General features: G+C 37.9%; 1 protein-coding gene across 6 annotated transcripts in view; it reads right to left on the bottom strand.

The window, feature by feature from the left end:
• CBFA2T2 (CBFA2/RUNX1 partner transcriptional co-repressor 2) overlaps positions 1-21,232 on the bottom strand; it is a 137,557-nt gene that overhangs the window by 16,948 nt on the left and 99,377 nt on the right. For all 6 annotated transcript variants that reach the window (XM_069546925.1, XM_069546924.1, XM_069546927.1 and 3 more), the window contains exons 4-8: positions 9,555-9,644; positions 5,348-5,529; positions 4,203-4,456; positions 1,455-1,540; positions 292-487 (exon numbers count right to left, since the gene is read on the bottom strand). In XM_069546925.1, the coding sequence (XP_069403026.1) occupies positions 292-487; positions 1,455-1,540; positions 4,203-4,456; positions 5,348-5,529; positions 9,555-9,644 (808 nt within the window). The remainder of the gene's footprint in view (positions 1-291; positions 488-1,454; positions 1,541-4,202; positions 4,457-5,347; positions 5,530-9,554; positions 9,645-21,232) is intronic.

The following is a 21,232-nucleotide window of genomic DNA, read 5'->3' as shown; positions in this document are numbered from 1 at the left end:
TGAACATCACCCCATACTTATATACAGTAGAGAGTTGAAAACAGAACAAAACGGCAAACATTCTCATTCTATGTGGGGAAGACACCATTTCTTGAACATATCAGATACTGACCAAGTTCTTGACATACTTTGTCATTTACTATTCATAATTCCCAAGGTCTTTATAATTCCACAATCAAGTACCATCTTCCTTTCAAAGAAAAATATAAAAAGCCTCAAATATAAAAAAAAAACAAGAACAAAAGATATATAAAAAGCCTCCCTTGCCAACTAAAGAGACCCTCCCCTTACCATTGCTGAGAGAATCTGCGCTCCCAGGACTGTGCTGCCTGGAGACCAACTCACTCCCTGTTTTCCTCATCTCTGTGTTTTCGTTGAATCGTCTTTTCCAGTAGTTGAGTTCTTCACGGTCTGATTCTTGACAGCGCCGAAGGACTGCCATGGAGCGCCTTGTTTTCTCTACCATTTCCATAATGCAGTTGAGGGCCTGAGCCAGGCAGGAGGTCAGGCGGAGCCCCAGAAGAAGGACATTCAGACAATCAACAGTGAACATCGAGAAGAGGTAAACAAAATACACAGAGTAAAGGCTTAAGAATCTTACAGATTTAGCAACAGAGTTTACATTTGAAAGCCTATCTTACGGCTTCTCTTTAAATATATACACATACTTTTCTTTTTCTTAAGATTTCAAACTAGTATTTTTTGGATTCTTCACAGTTGAAGCAGCCAGTCTCATAATGTGATTCTTCAGAGTATGGTGAAAGCACAGTATAATCTTTGTCCAGAGCAGGTTTATGTAAGAATGCAATCAGAGAAATTATGTTCAGAGACAACACCACTCAGAAAGGAAAAGCTACTGTATGTATATTTTAAGGAGCTATGACATCCTCTCTTCACTTTTAAGTCAGAGGGGAAACTCTCTTTTCCAGTGGGGCAGAGAACTGAACTTTACATTCTGTGCCAGTGTACTAATTCTCATTTGTATTTAGAGAAGCTCCATTTATTATACCAGGCCCTGTGACAAGCACCTTGTATATCATTCTAACTCCCCCTGTAAATTCAAATATAGCATGTTTTTTTAATATATAAAAATTAAGCCTAAAAATGGTAATGGGCAAGTTCCTTCCCCATTTTTAGACTTAATTTTTCTATTTTCCTACCATTGCAAAGGCAGGATGTGACAAAGCTGGGACCTAAAACTCATAAACCTATGTTTTTAACCATTATATGACAGCGTTTCACTTGGTTATGACCTAAAATGAAAACCCACCACAAAGATTTGGGACTTACTCTTCACACTCTAGCTTGGGGAGTAGGAGATAAATCAGCTATCACTGCAAAGACACTGCAGCTCTGGTTAAGTTCACTTCAAGCATACACACTCTTACTCTCAGTAATATTTAGGATGAAAAGTAGTAAGTAGTTAGGAAAATTATACACTGTAAAATTCTTACATGATCAAGATGTTTCCATTCATCAGCCCATTCCCTTTCTGTCAAACGGTGGTCTACCAACTCATCTTGATAGCCTCCATTTAGACCTATTAGAAGTTAAATTAGAAGATAAAGGGAAGAATATAGTAAACAGAATTCTACCAAGTAAATGCACATTCATTCATACTAGCTATGAGCACACTGTTAACGCCAATGATTCATAATGACTTAAAACCGCAAAATGACATAAAACCAACAAGAAATCACTACTCAGAATGTACTAAAAACTCCTACAAATCAATTATGAAGGACAAGTAGGCAAAAAGAAAAATAGGTGAAAGAAATAAATGGTTACGTCCCAGACAAAAAAAGCAGAGATGATTTATAAACATATGAAAAGATATTCAAACTTATAAGTAGTCACATGGTGTAAATAAAATGTTCACGAAGATAATTTGATATCTCTATTGGAAAAAATTAAATTGTCATTCATACTAAGTATTGGCAAGGTTGTGGCACAATACAGAGACTTAATCACTATAAAAAGAGTTGGTGCTGTACAAGCACTTGTAAACAATTCAGTATTCCCAAAGTATTATTTGTTGCATGGTTTTGCAAGAATGCAATGACTGTGAATCAAGGGTATACTGAATTATCCACTATTTTGAAAAATCATGTCATATATGTCACCACTACTCCTGGTATCTGAATCATCAATGTAACACAACTGTGTGCATGCTAAGTCACTTTAGCTCTGCCCAACTCTTTGTGACGTGTCATCAGTCTGAATTTACAGGCGTTGTGTTCGTAGTGAATCTGTATTTGTGCAACCATCTGCTTACATATCTTTTTGTGTAGTCATGCCTGAGCACTAACATATTATAAAACACGGTTGCATATTAATATCCTACTTTAGAATATTGACCCTGAAATTACGGCACTAAGGCAGGCTATGCAATAGTAGTGGTGCAGTTGTGTCTGACTCTTGCTACCCCATGGACTGTAGCGTGGCTAGGCGCCTCTGACCACAGGATAGTATCCATAAATTTTATTTTAGGAGAATAAATTAGGGGAGTGTTACAGTTTATTTGTTTAAAAATGAGGGGTGGGAAATGATTAGATAAGAACTATTTTATTATGGCATATGCTTTCAAAAGAGGACTGGGGAAAATTACAGAATCTATATCCAGATTGGAAGGCAAATGGTTGATTGGAAAACACAACCATCAAGGTAGTGGATTAAAGATCTTTCGAGCACAACACTTCAAGATGAAAAAAAACCTCTTTCTAAAACTGGTAGAAATACAAGGAAAACCTGAGCAAAATGCAGTTATAGCTAGTTTGTGGCATTCTTCTCTCTAACGGATTCGACTGGCAAAAAAACTTGTATGAATATGGAAGAAATCAATAGGAAGTTTCATTTTTAACATAAAATGAAACATACAGAACAGCTGCTAAGGGAGGCATCATAGCATACTGGGAATATAGCCAAGCTCTCAGCATCAGACAACTGGGGTCAGAATCTTGTTTTTGCCACTTTCTAGCTATGTGATTCTGGCCACAGTTCTATTTTCATGTATAAAAAGATGTAAACTCCATGGAGCCCCATGTGTGAGGATTAAATGAGACAACCGACATATACCACAATCTAAGCACTTAAGACTCAGTAAATGTTGGCGGATGAGAACATCACTGCTGTCACGGGCCTCACCATTCAGCTACCACTGCATGAAGCCAGAGCCCTACTGTGGTTCAAGGCTCTGAAAGATGACAGTGAATCTAAGTCAGAAGGGGGACAGGCAAATGTTTTGCAACTTTTTACTCCACAGGGCAACCCACAAATGGAAATGTATGGGCAATCCTGGAAGCTAGTAGCCCTCTGGTTCTCTGCTCTGACACACCTCAGTAGAACAACTGCAAGAACCGTCTGCAGTAAAGTTACATGAGTGCATGACAAAGAGCTTTGTTCAAAACTAATCTCACTCTGCATCTTCTGAGTCTCTCATAAATGTTATCATACTTTCATAATTGAAAAAAAATTAATAAAAAAAAACCTGATCTCAGGCGAGGTTTGCTAGAGGACTTTTTGTTTTTTCTTACATTTAATGGTTGCTGAGGACGCATATGCCAGGCATTCCTGGCACATGACAACGACCCAGCACAGGGGGTGGTTTTCTTTCCGTTTTAGAAATGAGCAAGCTGAGGCACAGAAAGCCTACACAACTTGCATCAGATCACACAGCTAGTTATAATGCAGAATCAAGATTTAATTTCCGGTATGCCCCACCTCTGACCTAAATGTCTCTGCACCTTTTACCATGTTTTACATCTTTGTTGCTTAACTTCTAAAACATTTCACTCTGAAATAAACTCAGACTTATAGAAATGTTGCAAGAATAAAGAATTCTCATATACCCTTCACCCAGATTTCCTAAATGTGAGTAAGTTTATCTCACTTTGCCATTCTCCATTTCTTTTCTGAACTATATCAGAATAAATAATACCTTTATTTTTAAATGCTTTTCACTGCATATCTCCTAAAATATGTTTAGCCCACTTCCACCCTATAATGATAATAGAAACAAAGTATGAATTGAGATCAATTTCAAATGAGAATACTATAATTCTAACATTCTTTTCATGTATGATATTGTTTTATCAGTGGGAAAAAAGCAATGATGACAGTATTTTGCTTTATCACTAAGAAGGAAAGAAAACCACGAATTCAATCTGAATTTAAATCATTCCTGTGCTGCTTATGCCACTTACTAAGATTGTGGTGTCTATCACGAACTTCTCGATGTTCTATCATCTTGCTGGGCTCACGATATAGGTGGGAAGTTGCGATATCTTCTAAGGTGTAGTGCTGAAGAGGCGGAGGAGTAGGATGGAACTGGCCCCCAGGATTCATGAGGGGCACAGTGAGGGCAGGACTGTGCCGGGGAGCAGGGCTAATGGTACACACTCTCTTGGTAGGAGGCTCAGGAGCAACTGCGTCTCTTTCAAAACTGCTTTCTTCCCGCCTGTAGAAGAATGGGCAAGTACATGTCTGAACCTGTCAGCAAGTGTTGGTGCAAACACTTCCCGGGCAGCTACTGTGGGCTATGTATTGTGCATTTTCACAAACAGGAAGATGTTAAGAAACAGTCTGAGATGAAGCATGAACTGAAATGTCTTCAGGGGCTAGGCAGATGAAGGCAACCACTGATTTATCCTAGCATAAGAGGAGAGGTCAAACCCATCCACACCAAGCAGAAACGTCTCAACCTAATGAAGCAAAGGAGAAATTAAGGAGATAACACATTTTCTTACTTGACAGGACTATCAAAGATTATGGGTTCAACTATGTTTAGAAATGCTGTTCAATGTCAAATTTGCTACTGTGGAGGTCAGTATTGGAAAGAGACAATTCTCCACACAGGAGGAAAAAGGCTCACATAATTAATATACTTGTGATTTGGTAGGATTTTTAGTCATTTTCTTCAATTGTAGCAAATTTTCCACTGTTATTAAAATGTTGCTTCCTGAACAAACAATAGAAAATAGTGTTATTCATACATGAATTTCCAGGATAAATTAATATAATTTCAATTTTCAAAGTAAAGTGATTACATGTTTATAAGACTTCACATCAGAAAAAAATGCCTTAAACAGATTATATTTTCTATGGTTTTGGAGCAGTGGACCCACAGAATACTTGAGAGCAGAATTTATCATCAGGGGTGTACAGAATCATTTGAAGAGTTGAAAAGCATTCTGCTGCCTGATGCTGTGACAAAGCAAAACTAGCCTTAGAAATTCTGAGTCCATACCTATATATAACCACAGTCATCCAGTTCTTTTTCTTTCACAAGAAAGGGAAAGCTCAGAGCTGTTCCAGAAAATCAAGGACAAAGCAGCTCTTCTCGGCTCACCTCTCTGGACTGGGCCTTTTTCCATTTCCATGCACTTCCATGAGCAGCTCAGAAGAGTCAGCAGGGGATGCAATACTTGTGTTGAGCAGAAGGTGTTCGTGCTGAGCCAGGTACTGGGATGGGGTCTGCTTGGCGGCCCGAGCGCAGTGCAGCAGTTCTCGCTGCAGCAGAGGCAGGTTGGCCTTGAAAAGAAGAGGCAGGGGCTGGAAGGTAGTTTTCCCAGTGTTGGGCCCTACACACAGGGCTCAGCACCTCCAAAGGCTTTCACAAACAGGGTGACACAAAACAAAAGCCCTTTTCTCCTTGTCAGTCCAATTTTCATATGACATCCATTATACTGAGCTTAAATTTTAACTTGTCTACTGTCCCCACAAGATCTAAATCCCTTTAAGCAAGAAACTGTGCTTTATTTACCTTTGTGGCCCCAGTACAGAGTCAAAGCTCAATAAAGGTTTGTTGAACATAATAGTTGCAAAACTTAAACATTTTTGAAGACTTTGACCAGTTAGAGAATTAGTAATGCCTACACGGGAGCAGGAGGCACTCACTCTTTCCTTTCTCATTTTAAGTCCTGGTTCCTACAATGCAGGAGACCCAGGTTCGATCCCTGGGTCGGGAAGATCTCCTGGAGAAGGAAATGGCAACCCACTCCAGTACTCTTGCCTGGAAAATCCCATGGACCAAGGAGCCTGGTAGGCTACAGTCCATGGGGTTGCAAAGAGTCGGACACGACTTAGCGACTTCACTTCACTCTCTTTTCTGAATCCTAGGACATTCTGATAGCACAAAAACCTTGCCTTCCCGTTCTTGCTTAGAGCTGCCAGGGAATTCTGGAAACAGCGATTATTCTGGCTTAGTCGGAACATGGGGTCTTGAAAAAAGTAACAGGAGTGATAGGAACGGGGCAACAAGCCTTAGACTAGTTTAGTATCTGAGTATACACAGGTATCCCACGGGCAGAATCTATTTCTTACTGTGGTGCTCCATTGAGCACATACCTTATTTTGTAAAAGGATAATTATTTATGTACTGATTATTTTTCCTTCTCCCCAAACTTAAATCTCTAACGAGACAAATCATACAAAAACCACTGTGCACCTTTAAACTTCACTGTAAGTCCTTCATATTTAAAATGTACTTTCCCCATATTTATTTTCTTAAAAAATAATTATATTTTCCCTCAAATTTGAAAACAACTCAGACTGAGCTCATAATAAGTCTTTATCCCAAGGGTAACAGATGAGCAAGTGAAAGGAGAGTTTAATATATGCAAGTACTCATCCCTTTACCAACAGTTAATTTAGCAAGCACCATAATTAGTGACTGTTTTAAAGCAGAAATAAATTGACAAAAACCCAAATGCTAGCCAAAAAGCTGCCAGAACAACCTACCTCATGCTGTTTTCCAAAATAACAAGAGTTAGGAATAGAGAATTTGATGATATAAAACACTTTTAAAGTTTTCTACTTTATAACTTCAATCTTGTAGCAACTGTAAAAACTTAATTGGAAAATATACAATGTTAGATCTCTATGCCTGTGACATGTGCCCTTTGATGAATTTTTAAAAATGCTAATTGTTTCCTATTAACACAAATTTCCCAAATCTCTCTGATTCTGGAGTCTTGGGGGAAATAATTATCTACTGGCTCTGATATACAGAAAAGAGACCAAGATAGAACTCACACAGCTGCTTCAAGGCTGAAAAAGGCATCCCAGACGGCTCTGAGAGGCCAAGGCGTCAATGCCATCAGAACAGAGCCCAACACAGGCTGTGCGTGGAGACCTGTGCATTTCCTTGCGTGTCTCTAATGCTCTCATTTAAAAAACCCCAAACACCAGAGTCAGTACTTCAGTAGTTGACTCAACCTTTTGATGCTATTACATTTTCTTAGGAAATAAACAAGGTACAGGGGCATATTTATTTTGTTGAGACAAAAACTGATATTATGTGAGTACTCACATTGTGATAAAGGAGAGAAATTACATTTCCACAAATATTGTATTGACAAAAGTCAAAATATAAAAAACTTGAGTTCAGTTTTTTTTTTGGGGGGGGGTAATAGTCTACTATTAACAAAAAGAATGAAATTCATTTGCTAGGGATGGACTGAGGATAACATTTTTAGCTTATTTGGAGTTGAAAGTAAGTATTTCCTATCACCAAATCGATCCCAATGTTCATCTGTAAAAATCATCCTTCTCTCTAGCGTTTGGTAAAACCATGTAGTGGGCTGGATACAGGTCATAAGTTTCCAAACTGTGCTTGCCTTTGACCTACTTTATAACACTGCAACTTAACCTTTAGATGGCAAGGCAAAAACTTGCTGTCTGTGAACGTGCATAAAATTACATGCAGCAAAGGTTCTAGAGACTTTTCCCTTGCCCCACTGTAGAAGCAGCCAATTTCACGTTTGCATATTTTTATTTTGGCCACATCTTGTGGCATGCAGAATCATAATTTCTGGACCAGGGATCAAAACTGTGCCCCCTGTAGTGTGGAAACGCAGAGCTCTAACCACTGGACTGCCAGGGAATTCCCTGTTCACATATTCTTAGCAACAATCCTGATCTATAATGTATATTCTTTGGCTTTTCTCCTGAACAGGTTATAACACTTTATAGATTCCCTCATTATTAATGAATTGAATTAAATACAATTCAAATTGTGTCACAGACACAGGTTCAGTTTTAAAACATCTTTATGAGTTATAATATTACTTTTTTTAAAAAATTTATTATTTAATTGGAAGAAAACTGCTTTACCATGTCGTGCTGGTTTCTGCTATATAACCACTCAAATCAGCTGTAATTCAAGGTCATCAGAGCATTAGGCTTGGTACCCTGTGTTATACAGCAACTCCTCACCTATATCAACACTACTCTTTCCATTTTTCCCACTCTCTCCCTTCAACTGTGTCCACAAGTATGTTCTCTATGTGTGCACCTCCATTCCTTCTCTACAAACAGGTTCATCAATATATATATATATGCATTTATGTGTCTCTTGTTTTTAAAAATTACTGTTTAATAGGGAAAAATAGCACCAGTGGCATACCACCTTTACCAACTAATCAAAGTCAACATTACCAATTACGAGACAAATTAACATCTATGTCTTCTGATAGCATGCAGTGATAAATGCATAACCTTGCTGTAATCATAAAGCAGCATCAGAAAAAGCCAAATTGAAGTATATGCTATAAAATAACTATCACACACTCTTTAAAATCCAGATCATAAGAGACCGAGAAGCTGTTCCTGATTAAAATGAACTGAAGGGAGACATGACAGTGTAATCCAACATGTGATCCTGAATTAGATGCGGGACCAAAAATCAGGACATTTTGTTAAAAAGGACATTGGTGGGACATCCGGTGAATATGAACAAGATCTATAGATAATACTGTATCAATGTTAATTTCTAGATTTGATAATTAAAGTATTCATATGCATCATGCTTGCAGCTTATTCTAAAATATTTGTGGAAAAAATAATAGGAAGAGAATAATAATGATGTGATAAAATATTAACATTCAGAGAATCTGAATTTTACTGTACCATCTTAAAACTTTTTTGTGAGCACGAAATTAATTCAAAATAAAATTGTCTTCTTTTATATATAAATTCAACCCAGACTTGCCTATCAGGGATGCACAATAATTTTAAACAATGTCCCCAAAAGCTATGTTCCAGACGACCATTAATTTCAGAGGATGTAATTAGAAACGAGACTAAATGAGGGGAAGAGAGAAGCAAACAATGACTTCCCACATGCTCTTCTACCCACAGGGTTAGTCCTAACTGCAAAGGCCTCTGTTTTGACAGCCTCCACTGATAACACACACTCTTTACCCACTGGCCACAACCAAAAGAGTGTCCAGTTACTTCTTCTGCCAAGAACCCAACCATCATGTCATGCACACACCTCTAGCCCACCCCACTCTTGTTCCCCACCTCCCACCTGCTCCTCTGTGTGTCATCAGCAGTGTCTGCATATAAACCACAACTCAAGGCTTTTGCAACTCTCATCTCACCAAACATAAACCTTATCTGAAAACTGCACTCACATTTTCTCTAGCAGCCTCAAATAAAATAAAGATATGAAAATGTGGCAAGCTGCCCTGCTGTAGATCATAGAAGAGGGATCAGTAGCAGTTTTGAAGAAATGCTGAAGATAATTTACAATCAGTAGTTATAAAAATTACCTTGAGGAATGGAATAACAAAAGGACGAAGAGGAAAGTTTGTAGCCTCCTGGAGCTTGCAATGGAATTCTTCAATTGTTACTGTTGAGTTCTGAAAAGATAAAATAACACTGTTCAACTTCAAAAACTGGACAGTGTTCTCCTAATATAAATCTGACAGTGCTGAGCCCTGTGAAATAATGAGGATAATTCCAAGAGCACTATTGTGAACCCAGATCCCTCTCAAAAGTTAACCAGATTTTGTTTCCTTTATGAAAGAAATCCAGCCTCTTTGATTTTCTTCTGAACTGTCCCAAATCTAATAAGTCCCCCATGATGTTTGGGAGCCTGGGCAAAACAGGGCACTGCATTCCTCCCATGAAGAGTGGCACTGAGGTCCTCTGTCTTGAGGGGTTCATCACAAGTCACCTTAGGTACAAGTAACCAAGAGTACAGTGTTTCCAGTTGAACAGTTCCCAAATTAGTCTAGGATATCAACTTAATGACTTGGAGCATCATTTCTTCAGTTCATTTCTTCACTGGTTCTGCCTACCTCCTAGCATCAGTTCCCTAAATCTTCCTAAGCTGGAAGTTAACAACAAAAATAGGTGCTCTTCAAGTGGTTTGTTTACAAATCAGAGTACCTCCAAGTGAGCAGACTTCTACTAGTTAGATTTTAGTATTCCCAGGGAAGTTTTCAGCATTTTCCCAGTATTTTTTCAAGTCCTTCTTTAAACTAGGATTCTCAGCTTCTCTAAGAGGAATATAACAATACAAATATTTTCTTCAAAGTTCGCAAACTATTTTTATTTTTACTTCAATTCCTTAAAACACAGCATACTAAGTTAAAAACAAAACATTAATATGAATTCTTGCTTGCCTAAAAGAACAATGATGACTTTTAGGATTTATTTATATAAAATCATCAAGTGTTCAAAGATGCAACATGTACCGCACAAATTATTCATCGGCAAAGTATTACTTCTTAATAAGAAGAAATGGAAAATATATAGGTCCACCAACACAAAACTGCATTAAAAATTATAATGTATTTATTATTAATAATGCATTATTATAATGCATAATACATTAGAACACTTAGGGTGGTAGATTTGTATGCATAAATGAAGCAAGATACATATAATATACTAAGTGAAAAATCAGTAACATAGAAGTATATTCCAATAACATGTTTTTGAAAATAATACACATACATTTATATAATATTTAAGTATCTGGAAGGAAAATTACAACAGTAGTTATTTCTAGATGTGAAATTATGTTTGATTTTCCAAACACAGCATATAATATTGAGCAAAAACTAAAATATTTCTTTAGAAAAAAGAATATATCAAATTTAACCAGGTTAAATGAAAATGTTTGAATAGCTTATCCCATTTCATATAAAAAAATTCCTTTTAAACCCGAATGCCTGATTTTGTAAATGACAGGCATATAATGCAACCAAATCTACTGACAATCAGGGAATAAAAATTAAGTATAAGAGAAGGGGCCTCCCCGGTAGCTCAGACAGTAAAGAATCTGCTTGCAATACGTGAGACTCACGTTTAATCCCTGGGTCAGGAAGATCCCCTGGAGAAGGAAATGGCAACCCACCCCAGTATTCTTGCCTGGAGAATTCCATGGACAGAGTAGCCCGGCAGGCTAGTCCATGGGGCACAAAGAATAGGACATGCAGCTTGTGGGGTATTCCAGTTTCCCAACCAGGAACTGAACCAGGGTGCTCAGCAGTGACAGCATGGAGTCCTAACCACTGGACCACCAGGGAATTCCTCAGATGTGATGTCTTGTTTGAGGTCTGCTCAGCTGTTGAATCTATAGACACAGGTCTTTTGTTATATTTTCAGCCTTTATTTTAGCCCCACATTCTTTCTTTCCTCCTACTATGACTCAGATCTCTTTCAAGTCCCTAAGGTTCTGTTCATGTTTTTTTCTAACTTCTCTATGTTGTACAGACTGGGTAGTTTTTTCAAGTGCTCTAGCTTCAAGTTTATTGATTCTTTCCAGTCTATTGTTGAGTCCATCACTGAGTTTTTATAATTTTGTTATTGTATTTGTCAGTTCTCCAATTTGCATTTAGTTCTACTTTATTATACCTTCTATGTCTTTGCTGAGACCTTTGTATTTCATTTGTGTAATTGCTCACTGAAGCATTTTTATGATGGCTGACTCAAAACCCCAGACACGTATTTCAAATATCTGGGTCATCTTGACTGATGTCTCTTGGTTACATTTTCTCTTTACACTCAAGATGGTCATGTCTTGGTATAAGCGACTTTCTGCAGTATACTGGATGTTTTGGGTTCTAAGACTCCATATTTTATCTACATATTCTGTTTTTGAGGCATCCTCCATCACTGTGCCGTTGAGAACAGGAGAATCTCTGAACCTGCCAGCTGCAGTAAAATCCCAAGTTTCCCACTCAACCTCTGTTGATCTGAAGAGGAAGGAGGGGTTCCTTATTGATGGGCAGTGATGGGAGCTCAGACTCCCCACTAGGTCTCTTATGGGAGAGGGAAGGTAGTACAGTATTATTTTTTTTCCTGAGCTGGTCAACTACAATAGAGTGATTTTTGTCTAAAAGTTTTCTGCCTTACTTGGATGATCCTCTTCTAGTCCTTTGGCTAGAAAGAGGTGGGTTTGTTGTGGTGGTGGTTTTTGGTTTGCTTTTGTCTGTGCTCATTTGCATTTCCTTGTTACTGATTTCTCCAGACCACAGTCCAGGATACATGATGAAAGCATAAAACCAAGGGAACTCACTGCTATGTGTTTCCTTGGGTCTCAAGGTCACTAGCCAATCTGCTTTCTTCTATCTTCAAGAGTCTTAATTTTGCTTTATGTAACTGTTCATTTTTTTTTTCTGGCTGTATTTTTCAGGAGGAATAGGAAGAAGTATACCTTTCTGTTGGAGCTTCCCTGGTGGCTCAGATGGTAAAGAATCTGCCTGCAATGTGGGAGACCTGGGTTTGATCCCTGGGTTGGGAAGATCCCTTGGAGAAGGGAATGACAACCTACTCCAGTGTTCTTTCCTGGAGAATTCCATGGAATTCCTTTCAACTCGCAAAGAGTTGGACTTGACTAGAGTGATTTACACACACCTTTTTGTTACATCTCTGAATCAGACTGGACATGACCAAACCATATTCCATTAAACTGAGGTACTGTCATTTACTCAGGCATTTATAGAACATTTAGCTGGTTCAATTTTTTTTTTTTGCCTTATAAATACTGTTAGTGCACATTGGTTATCATTTTCTTAGGATGAATGTCAAGGAGAAATACTGGAAAGTCAAAAGAATTGTCTAGTTTAAGGCATAAACTACCTTCCAGAAGAGTAGAAACAGAGTAGAAAACATTTATCTTTACCTTGCAGTGGAAACTGCCACCCTTGCTTCCTGGTATAGTTAGGGCCAACCAGGACCTTACCTCTTACACAACAGAAATACCAACACACAGGTAAACTAAACTCTGGCTGTGCTACCTATGTGACCTTTTCTGACTTTGCAAGCAAGCTTTCTCCACATGGAATGACTGTGCATTTATATACGCTTGCCAAATCTTAACCATTCCCTACATAAACAGAAGATCAAAAAAGGCTTTCACGGATTGGGGAAATATAATAATCTAAAGGTGTTAATTTTCTACCAAATTAGACAAAGTTTTCACCAAGAGGGTAGAAAAAAAGAAAAAGAAAAGGGAAAAAGGAAAAAAAAGACAGGAAAAAGAACTGATTGTTAAGCTCAAATGTAATATGCATAAGACAATCATTTTATTTACAAATAATGAGTTTTGTTATCTTTCTCCAATCCTTATATCTTATTTACTAGGCTATAATGTTCAGGTTTACAGAGAATAGACTTTCTATCTGGTTCATATTATCTGAGGGAAAGCTTTTGAAATTTCACCATTAAGCACAGGTCTGCTGAAGGTTTTTGGTTTATACATACAACTGTCATCAGATTAAGAAAATTCCTGCTAAGTGTGCATTTTTAAACAACAAACAGATATTAAATTTAACAAACACTTGTCTCCAAATATAGTTTCAATACCAATTACTATAGATTACATGTTTCTGTAAGCCCTCAAAATTTCTACATTGAAACTTCATTTCCAATACTTGGAAGCACAGCCTTTGGAAGATGACTAGGTCAGGAGGACAGAACCCTAATGAATGGCATTAGAGCTCTTATAAAAAAGATCTGAGAAAGCTCTCTTGACCCCTCCGCCCTGTGAGGACACAGTGAGACCATCTATGAACCAGGAAGTAGGCTCTCACCAGACACCTAATACGCTGAACTTTGATCTTGAACTTACCAACCTTGAGAGGTGTGAGAAATGAATATTTGTTGTTTATAAGCCACCTACTCTTTAATATTCTAAGAGCTTAAAAGGACTAAGACGCTCATCTTTTTAAAAATCTATTTTAATTAGAGGATAACTGCATTACAATCTTGTGTTGGTTTCTAATGCACGGCAATGTGAGTCAGCCATAAATAGATATATATCCTCTACCCCTTGAGGCTCTCTCCCCACCCCCGCCATCCTATTCCTCTAGGTTTACACAGAGCACCAGGCTGAACACCCTGTGTTACACAGCAATTGCCCACTAGCTATCTATTTTACACATGGTAACATATGTATTTAGATGCTATTAAATTTGCCCCACCCTCTTCTTCCCCTGCTGTGTCCACAAATCCATTTGTCTGTGTCTGCATAAAATGCTGATCTTTTTTTAAAAATAAGCTTACTTATTTTTATTTATCTATCTAGTTTTGGCTGTTCTGGATCTCCGTTGCTGGGCGGGCTTTTCTCCGGTTGCAGCAAGTGGGGGCTACTCTCTGGTTGCAGTACACAGGCTTCTCATTGCAGTGGCTTCTCTTGTGGAGCACAGGCCCTAGGATGTACCAGCTTCAGCTGCTGTGGCACGTGGGCTCCACGTGCTGAGCCACATTGTGGCTCCCAGGCTCCAAGGCATATGCACAACAGTTGTGACACATGGGCTTAACTGCTCTGCAGTATGTGGGTTCTTCCCAGATCAGGGACTGAATCTCACTCTCCTGCACTGGGCAGGTGGATTCTTTACCACTGAGCCACCAGGGAAGTGCCAAGATGTTGATCTCAATGAAAATCTTAATACGTGAGCATATAAACTGGCATGAACTTGGAAAAACAATTTGGCCTTATATACTAAATTTATATACATGTATACCCTATGAAATCACAATTCCATTGTTCAGTGCAATGCTTGCATACATGTACTATACATAAAAATGCTCATTATTTACAATGGCCTCTGTACAGAATAGACAATATAGTTGGTCAACAACAGCTAACCTTAGGAAGGCCTGCTTGCAAGGTTGGGGCACTGACTGGTGTCTAGGAACTTATAATTTCCTACACTGATACAAAACTTTCCATAACTGAAAAAGTGAAAGCATCTCAAGTATTCATCAATGGATGACTGCGTAAGCAAAACATAGTGTGTATGTGTGTGAGTGTGTGTATAATGAAGTATTAACTCACCTTTAAAAAGGGGGAAAATTGTAAGACATGCTACAACATGACTCTAGACTAAGGGTGAACCTTGACAGTATTATATAAGTCAAATAAGCCAGCCACAAAAAGATAAATACTGTGATTTCACTAATATGAGGTACCTAGAGTGGTCAAGTAGAATGATGGCTGACAGAGCTGAGGAAAGAAGGAAACGCGGAACCATTGCTTAATGGCACAAGTCACAGTTCCAAAAGATAAAACGAGCGCTGAAGGCAGACGGTGGCTGATGTTGCACAACAACGAGTACATTTAATACCAGTGAACTATGCGCTTAGAAATGGTTAAGATGAAAAACATAGTTAAGGTGGTAAATTTTGTGCTATGTGTATCTTACCACCTCATGATCAAACAATTAAAAAATCTGAAAGAGAAAAAAAACGAAACTTTAACCCAAGCACAACCATTTAAAACAGACAATTAGCTATATCTACATTTGTCTCAGATGGTAAAGAATCTACCCGCAATTCAGGAGACCTAGTTTTGATCCCTGGGTCATGAAGATCCCCTAGAGAAGGGAATGGCACCCTAGGCCAGTATTCTTGCCTGGAGAATCCCATGGACAGAGGAGCTTGGCAGGCTACAGTTCATGGATTCGCAAATTCAGACATGACTGAGCAACTAACACTTTCACTGTCGAGGACTAGCAAACCACTCCACTGTGTCCTCAAGATGCTTTCTCTTGAAGTCTTCTCTGCTCTCCTTGAGATAGAGACTCCAAACAAACAAACAAAAAAGCATATTTTCATAGCTCATAGCTAGAAAAAAATTCGTTGTGTGTGTGCATGCACATGCAAATGAGCTGTCATTTTTTCCTTTTACTCTTGAAATTAAGCAGATCCTACTTAAAGTAATTTGCTGCTGGAAATGGCATCAGACAAATTCTGATGTCTACTTTGCTTCCAATTATGTTCAAACTCGTTTTGACATTTAAGGTAAATTTTATTAGTCTAGAGTCAGAAACTTTTCTATGGTACTCTAAAATCTGACCAATAAACAGACCCCTCCCTCACCCCAAACAAAGAAACAAAAACACCATCCCTCAATGGATGACAGTACTATTTTTACAAGCTCTGATTTATGCTAAACACTCACTTTCCTTCTAGGAGTCTGGAATTTTATACATGCTGTACAGAGTGCCTATTTGCCCAGGCACCGCGTGTTTAATGGGGTTCCTTGGGTAGAAACATCATACATATGCTGCTGTTATCTTCACAGATGGGTGAAGAGTGAACTCTCTCTGACCACTCATGCAGGGGAAAAAGGAAGCCTACACATGGATTCTTCCAGATCCTGACTGCATCTCACCTTTCTGATCCAGTTGTGTATCCTTTCTGTATTAAATCTCAGCTCTGGGCACAACAATATGCCAAGTCCCGAGAATTCCAGCAAATCTCAAGACGTGGGAGCAGTGTTGGGGGACCTATGATGCTGCCTCAAAATGTAAGAAACTCAAATGTCCACTGAAAACTATAAACTGTGGTTAAGAATTCAGCTGCCAATGCAGGGGACACAGGTTCGATTCATGGTCCAGGAAGATTCTACATGCTGCAGAGTAACTAAGCCTGTACAACACAACTGCTGAAACCCTTGCTCTGGACCCCACGCTCTGCAACAAGAGAAATCAGAGCAATGAGAAGCCCATGAACCGCAGATATAAGTATTTTTAAACGGTATAAATTGTGGCATATTTCTACAATGAAACATTATACAGCAATGATAATGAACCACCTACAGATATACAAAACAACAGGGGTAGAATCTCGCATGATAAAGAAGTCATTTATTACATTTTGCCTTGTATGAAAGTGGTTTCTTCCTCACAATACTGAGTTATGTTTTAAAGCAGCAGTTCATAAACTTTTTAGTCTCATAATCCCTCTAATTATTGTGGGTTACATCTATCAATAATCTGAAAATAAAACTGAGAATTAAAAACACTTGTGACGGATACAAACTTTTGTAAGGAAATAAGAACCAAGTCTGCAAATGCATGTCAGATACTACCGTAGAACAGTTGGCCCCTGTTCCATGGATGAAGAGAGGGGAGGGCATTCTTGGGATGCATAGGATATCTCCTACTGAGAGCTACTTCTCCAGAATCAGGAAATGTAACTAACCTACCACATACATAAAAATACAAATAGAAACGTAGACAAAATGAGGCAACAGAGGAATATTTCAGGCAAAGGAAGAAAATAAAACCCCAGGAGAACAGGTGACGTAGAGACAGGCAATCGGCCTAAGAAAGAGTTCAGCGTAATGATCGTAAAGATGATCAAAGAATTTGGGAGGAAAACAGATACACAGAGCAATAAACCAGACCCTTTCAAGAAACAGTTAGAAAATAATAAAAAAACAACCAAAAAGCGGTGAAGAATACAATAACTGAAATGAAAAATTCACTAAAAGGAATCAATAGTAGACTAAATGAGGTAGAATTATCGATAAATGAGCTGAATGACAAAGTATGGAAATCACTGCCACCAAACAGAAAAAAGAATGAACAGAAATGAAGACAGTGTAAGAGACCTCTAGAACAACATCAAGTGCGCTAATGTTTGCATTATAGGGGACACAGAAGGAGAAAGAGAGAAAGCGTCTGAGAAAATATATTAAGAGTTGATAGCTGAAAACTTCTTTAACCTGGAAGCCCAGGAAGCACTGTCCTATACAGGATTAATCCACAGAAAAACACACCAAGACACATTTGTAAACAAAATGACAAAAATTAAACAGAGAATATTAAAAGCAATAAGGGAAAAGTAACAAGTAACATACAAAGCAACTCCTCTAAGGCTATCAGCTGATTTTTTTTAGCAGAAACGGCTAAAAAAAGAGGAGTGGCACAATACACTTAAAGTGATGAAAAAATTAGGAAATGGAAACGCTTCCTGGTAAAGAGAAATATAAAATAAGGGCAGGAAATCATCCATACACAAGCTACTGGGGGGGGGGGTAGACAAAAGCAGCAACATTTCTGTATCCACAATAAGCACTTAAGGGACACATAAAATAATTAGATGTAAAATATAAAACCCAAAACAGTAATCATGAGGGGAGCAGAGTACAAAATGCAGGGTATCTAAAACTCTTCTGAAAGAAATCAGCAACTTAAAACAAGCATGTGTATATATATATATATAGAGAGAGAGAGAGACCACTATACAAAAACCTAATGGTAACTGCAAAACAAAAATCTGTAATATTATCTACACAGAGAAAAGGAATTCAAATGCAACAGTAAAGATAGTCATCAGATTACAGAAGAGAACAAAAACAGAAAGGCAAAAAAGGACCTAAAAAACAAATCTAAAAAACAATGAACAAAATGGCAGTGTGAGCATATATACTGATAATTACCTTAAATGTAAATGAACTAAATGCTCTAACCAAAAGACAGACTGGCTGAATGCACACAAAAACAGGACCCATATATATGCTGCCTAAGCCTGGTGGGCTACAGTCAGATAGGACCAAGTGACTGAGCATGAGGCATGTGCCAGATCTCGAGACACATAGACACTGAAAGAGGAGATGGGAAAAGGTATTCCAAGCAAATAGAAATCAAAGGAAAGTCAGAGTGGCAATACTCGTATCAGACAAAATAAACAAAATAAAGACTGACTGGGAATTCCCTAGTGGTCCAGTGGCTAGGACACCATGCTCTCACTGTTGAGGGCTCAGGTTCAATTTCTGGTCGGGGAACTAAGATCCCACAAGCTGAGTGGCATGGCCAAACCTCTCCCCCACCCCCACCAAAAAAAACCCCAAACAAACCAAATATAATGATCAAAGGATCAACCCAAGAAGACAGAACAATTGTAATATATATATGTACCCAACACAGGAGCAATATACAAGGTAAATGTTAACAAAGGACCTTAATACTCTATTTAATCAATGAACATATCACCCAGACAGAAAATCAATAAGGAAATACAGGTCTTAAGTGACAAATTATACCAGATGGACTTAATTGATATTTATAGGGCATTCCATCTGAAAGCAGCAGGATACTCACTCTTTTCTCAAGTGCTAATGGAACATTCTGCAGGACAGACCACAGGCTGGGCAATTAAAGCATAAGAAAACTGAAATCATATCAAGCATCTTTTAAAACACAAACACATAGAGGTTAAACAATATGCTACTAAACAACCAATGGATCACTGATGAAATTAAAGAGGAAATAAAAAATTACCTAGAGACAAATAAAAATATGACACCCCAAAACCTATGGGTTGCAGCAAAAGTAGTTCTAAGAGGGAAGTTTACAGTGATACTACTTTGCCTCAGGTTATATGAAGAATCTCAAACAAACAACGTAAGCTTACACCTAAAACAGCTAGAGAATGAAGAAAAAACAAATCCCAAAGCTAGCAGAAGGAAAACAGCATAAAGATCAGAGCAGAAATAAATGAAGTGGAGATTTAAAAAATGATCAGTGAAACTAAAAACTGGTTCTTTGAAAAGATAAACAAAACTGATAAACCTTTAGTCAGACTAATAAAAAAAGAGAGATGGCCCAAATCTATAAAATAAGAAATGAAAAAGCAGAAGTTACAACCAATACCACAGAAAAACGGAAGACTGTAAGAGACTATCAGGAGCAACTATATGCCAACAAAAGGGACAACCCAGAAGAAACAGACAAACTCTTAGAAAAATACAATCTGCCATGACTGAACTATGGAGAAAGAGAAAATATGAGTGGGCCAATTATCAGTAATGAAATTAGATAAGTAATTAAAAAACTCCCAACAAACAAAAGTTCCGGACCAGGTGGCTTCACAGGTGAATTATACCAAACATTTAGAGAAGAGTTAACACATATCCTCCTGAAACTATTCAAAAACTTGAAGAGGGGCGAATATTTCCAAACTCATTCTATTAGGTGACAATCACCCTGATAAAGATATTAAAAAAAAAAGAAAATTACAGGTTAATACCATGGATGAACACAGATGGAAAAATCCTCAACAATACTAGCAAACCAACTCCAACAATACTTTAAAAGGATTATACACCATAAATTTCATAAATCAATCAATGTAATATATGACATTAACAAACTGAAGAATAAAAACCATATTATCATCTCAATAGACTCAGAAAAAGCTTCTGATAAAATTCAATATCTGTTTATGATTAAAAACTATGTCTACCAAAGGGGAAAGTGGGAGAGGGACAGATTAAGAATTTGGGGTTTACAGATACACAGTATTATGTATAATACAGATATACAAAAAGGACCTGCTGTATAGCACAGGGAACTATATTCAATACTTTGTAACAACCTATAATGGAAAAAAATCTGAAAAAGAATATAACTGAAGCACTTTGCTGTACACCTGAAACTAACACAACATTGTAACTTAAAGTGAAAGTGTTAGTCCCTCAGTCCTGTCTGACTCTTTGTGACCCCATGGACTGTGGCCTACCAGGCTCCTCTGTCCATGGAATCTCCAGGCAAGAATACTGGAGTGGGTTGCTATTTCTTTCTCCAGGGGATCTTCCCAACCCAGGGATCGAACCCAGGTCTCCCACATTGCAGACGGATTCTTTACTGTCTAAGCCACCAGGGAAGCCCCTCTTTTGCAAATCTCTCTGCTACATAACTTAATAAAAGAGAGCTGGATTCTTCTGCATTTAATGTGTTGCAATATCCTATATTATATAATCTCTAGAAAATTTCATTGAACAGTCATGAGAGAATTAAGAGTCAAAACATAAGTAATACTTTAATATTATTATGAAAATGCTTTTTACCTCCTGGGCTTCCTGAAAGGTTTTTGAGAAATCCAAGGGGTCACTAATTACACTTTGAGAACTGCCAAGTTGTGTGAATTATCCTTATCACGTAAGAGGCTAATATGCAGGAGCACAGTGTGCTTTTAGTTGAGGTAAATCTTGAGGAATTCAATTTACAAACATTAAGAACTGGTAGGTCTTTTCTTACATATACTGAGAGTTGAACCCTCCCAGATTTCAATGTAAGAAAATCTCTAACTTATAGCATGGATTTGCCCCTCAGTATAGAAAAAAGAAATTATATGTACCTTGAAAATCCTAAAAAGAAATTATATTTGTATGAGGAAACAATGCACCAGGCACTGAATATAT

This window comes from Ovis canadensis, chromosome 13, assembly GCF_042477335.2.
Source record: "Ovis canadensis isolate MfBH-ARS-UI-01 breed Bighorn chromosome 13, ARS-UI_OviCan_v2, whole genome shotgun sequence".
Classification (NCBI taxonomy): domain Eukaryota; kingdom Metazoa; phylum Chordata; class Mammalia; order Artiodactyla; family Bovidae; genus Ovis; species Ovis canadensis.
Note: the sequence above shows the minus strand (reverse complement) of the source record. Positions and strands in the feature narration are given on the sequence as shown.